Below are 4,145 nucleotides of genomic sequence, written 5' to 3'. Positions count from 1 at the left end.
AAGCGCACTGTTACTATTACAAGCTGAACAGACTGTCGATATGCTGTATCATAAATCATCCCCTTCTAATTCTTTTTATTATTTTTTCTCTCTCTCTCTCTTCTTTTTTCCAAAATTATTTTATTAATATTTATTAATATTTATGATTGTTATTAATTTGTTTGTTCAATTTATAGTAATTCCTGGCTTGATATTTTTCTCTATTTTGTTTTGGTTTTTATAATGTTACAGTCATAACTTTTCTGGGTTTTTTGTCCTCTTTCTTTTTCTTTCTTTTACTTATTTCTTTTTCCTTCTCATTCATATTTCTCTCTCTTTTTCTTTCTTTCTTTCTCTCCCTCTCTCTCTCTCTCTCTTCGTTTTAGCATCGCATTTTTGTGTAATAACTAACACAATTAAAATAAGAACGCGTTTTGTCTTGAGAATTTGCGCCTGCTTGCCTACAGATATACACAAACATACAAACATGCATACAAACATACATACATACATACATACATGCAAACAAACAAACAAACATACATACATACAAAAAAACATACATACACACACACATACACACACACATACACAGGCGTACACCCAAAGATACATTAAATGCGATTAAAATTAATAAGCTCGTTAAATTGGGACGCCATCTTTAATACCATCTCGTTGAAAAATGCCGATAAAAATAATAACAATAATAATAACAAAAACAATAACAATAATAAAAATAATAATAATAATAGCAATACTACTACTACCACTAATAATAATAATAATAATAATAATAATATTGTGGTGTGGTCGCAACGATGTTTTGTTGGCTTCCGTAGCGTTGAAGCGTTATAAATCATAGACTAATCAGCTATCTCATCAGTTTATTATTACTGTTATTGTTATTATTACCATTATTATTATTATTATTATTATTATTATTATTATTATTGTCATTTTTGTTATTATTTTTAGTAGTAGTAGTAGTAGTAGTAGTAGTAGGTAGTAGTAGCAGTAGTATTATTAGTGGTGTATTAAAAGTTATGGTGATAGTGTTAAAATTCTTGGTAGTAACTGCAGCAGCAGAAGCAGTAGTAGTAGGAGTAACTGCAGTAACTGCATAACAAGTAATGGTAGTAGTAATTTTTATTATTTATATTATTCTCCAATGTTTAATAAAATTTCACTTTGTTTATTAATTAGCTTATCAATCACACCTACCTATTCAAAACATGGCACATCTAATCTTTCTCTCTCTCTCCTCTCTCTCTCTCTTTCTTTCTTTCTTTCTCTTTCTCTTTCTTACGGGTGTTAAAAAGTTCACATGCGCGCACAAACACGTGCTCACACACCCACACACAGACAAATGCGTATACACATGCGTACACACATACACACACACATGTATTCATATGTCATATGTATTTATAATAATTACAAAGACAGTAAGAAAGAGAGCGAAAGAAAGAAGGAAAAAAAGAAAAAAGAGAGAGAGAGAAAGAAAGGGAGAAAGGGAGAAAGAAAAACAGACATACAGATATACATACAGATATACAGACAGACAGATATACAGACAGACGGAATTATTAAAGTCTGGTTCCACCCAGTTTCGCGTGTGCAACATACAGGAATGGATAACTTTTTTGAAAACTACATCAAATTAATTGAAAGTGCTGACAACCGATGGACTAACAAACAACTTAACAATTGTAATAAAAAATAATTACAAACAAAAGAACGATAATTAATATAATAATAATTATTATTTTAATAATACAAGAATTATTATTTTAATAATAATAATAATTAACTTTAAAAATTAACTTCACAGCCAAACTAACCGTTAAATCGGCTATTCTCAATAGCTTCTCTCTTCAAATCAGGATCACTTTTTATAGGAAAACTAGACATAGTGTAGACGATATCAGAGGCTGGAGTCTGCGGTTTCGGACTAGTACTGCTACTCTTGTGGTGGTTGTGTCTAGACATGTGTCTGTCTCTGCTGTTCGTTGTGCTTCGGTAGTTTCTCGACGGTTTTGTTGTCGGACGAAATGATTTTGTCGTTTTAGAGGGATTGAGACGCAGAAATACTAGATAGGTTTCTCCTTTTGATAGGGTCTGAAGCGAGGCAACGCATTCGTTTGGATTGGACGTCGGGCCGAATTGGCCGACTTGCACCATTATCGGGTGACGAGATTTCGATTGTTGTGTTGTTGTCGTTGTCTGTTGCTGTGTCGTTGTTTGTTGTTGTTGTTTAGAATGGTGTTGTCTCAGTTTTTTGTTGTTGTTTTGTCTTTTGCTTTGGTTTTTGTGCGTGTGCGTTCTGTGATTTTGGTTGTTATGTTGGTGATGGGGATTGTTGTTGTTGTTGCTGTTGTTGTTGTTGGCATGGTTTCGCGATTTAACGCCACGTGTTGAGATGGCTTGTTGTAGTAAGTTGTGGTTGCTGTGGCTGAGTTTTGAGCGCTTGCCGTGATGATGTGGATGATTATTATTATTATTATTCTCGTTGAAGTAGTTTATACTATTTGAGTTGTGAGGATGATTGTGACGGGAGCGGCGATTGTTGCTATCAAAATCCTCTTCATTAAAATATTCATTACCATAGCTGGGATTATTGTGATAGTAAAAATTATGAGTAAAAATAGTAGCAGCAGCAGCTGTAGTAGCGGTAATGGTGGTATTATTATTATAACTACTACTACTACCACTACTTGATGACGTCAGGGTTTGAAGACTCTGAAACTCGCCCTTTATGAGGGTTAAGACCTTGAACTTCACATTATGAAACCCGGGCTTGTGTTTTATCGCTATACTCCGGTGCATTTGACCTTCAAAAACTATGTCTGCCATGACCGTCCTTGAGGCCACGTCCTCAAACTCCGAACCACAGGTGCGGCTAAAAGCGCTCTGTAGATAGTAGATTAGTAGTCCTAGGACTGTGTATCTGATACGGCAAATGTGCATAGCTTGTTATGGATTGCTAGCTAAATTTATTAGAAAAAAAATTATGATTGGTGAATGAGTTTTGGGGGGTGATGGTGATTTGTGGTCGAATTTTTGGGGAGAATGATGATTTGTGGATTGATTTTTTTAAGATGGATTGATGTTATCTGGGTGAAGTGACTGTTGATGATTAAATTTCCTGGAAATATGATGACTATTTGGTGATTTTTTGGGGAAAAATGGTGAAAGGAGTGGTCGAATTTCTGTTGAAAATTGTTGAAAAACACTTGAGAGAAAGATGGCAAATGAAGAATTTTTTGTCTGACGAGTAGGTTTTTTTATCCTTCTTTGCTCTTCTTTCCCCTGAATTGAATTGTATTGTATTAAACGGTACAATTTGTATTGTATTTACATCGTTTCGTCTCGTTATCGGCATCGTATAGTTTTACATTTGTGTATTAGTTAATTTTTTTAATCAATGAATTAATTAATTTTTTTGAGAGAATGAAAAAAATATTTAAAAATATTAAAAAAAAATTAAATCTCAAATCAAATTAATGAATTATGAACCAGTTACGAAAAGAGTCAATGTACCAAGTTTAATATTCTGCAAAAAATGACAGTCACAGACATGAATAAATATGAATATTCATAAAAAATATTGATAATTATAATTAAATAATTAAATATAACTAAAATAATATATATATATATAATATATAATTAAATAAAAAACTTTAATTCTTTGGAATAAAAAGTTTCTCAAAAAACGAAAAAACAATTCGAATTGAGTGTGCAAGTAAATCAGTTTGGTTCCCATTTCATGGCACTCCAAAAAGCAAGGGCTCAACATTAAACTAATCTCAAAAAACAACAATAACAACAACAACAACAATAATAATAACAATAACAATAACAACTATAATAATAATAACAATAATAATAATAGTAATAGTAGCGGTAGTAAAAACGAACAACAGCTCACTTCAAAATTACATAAACAAAAACACACAAACACCTACACAGACATACATACATACACAACACATCCATAAAAAGACACACACAGACATATACATTCAGACACACACACACACACACACTCACACATACATTCAGACACACACAAACACATACACACACACATTCACAGGCACATAAATGCATCGTTGTAATCATTACATAAAGTAGATAAGAAGACAATTCTTTCCAACCTATCT

The 4,145-nt window shown here is 32.4% G+C and overlaps 1 protein-coding gene across 1 annotated transcript in view; it reads right to left on the bottom strand.

Annotated features, from left to right (window-relative positions):
* HELRODRAFT_175407 (hypothetical protein) overlaps positions 1-2,946 on the bottom strand; it is a gene marked incomplete at both ends in the record, with an annotated part of 27,605 nt that extends 24,659 nt beyond the window's left edge. Inside the window, one exon of the mRNA XM_009022836.1 lies at positions 1,821-2,946. Within this exon, the coding sequence (XP_009021084.1) occupies positions 1,821-2,946 (1,126 nt within the window). The remainder of the gene's footprint in view (positions 1-1,820) is intronic.
* Positions 2,947-4,145: the final 1,199 nt, after the last annotated feature.

This window comes from Helobdella robusta, assembly GCF_000326865.2.
Source record: "Helobdella robusta unplaced genomic scaffold HELROscaffold_33, whole genome shotgun sequence".
NCBI classification, from domain to species: domain Eukaryota; kingdom Metazoa; phylum Annelida; class Clitellata; order Rhynchobdellida; family Glossiphoniidae; genus Helobdella; species Helobdella robusta.
This window is presented reverse-complemented; position numbering and strand designations above follow the sequence as displayed.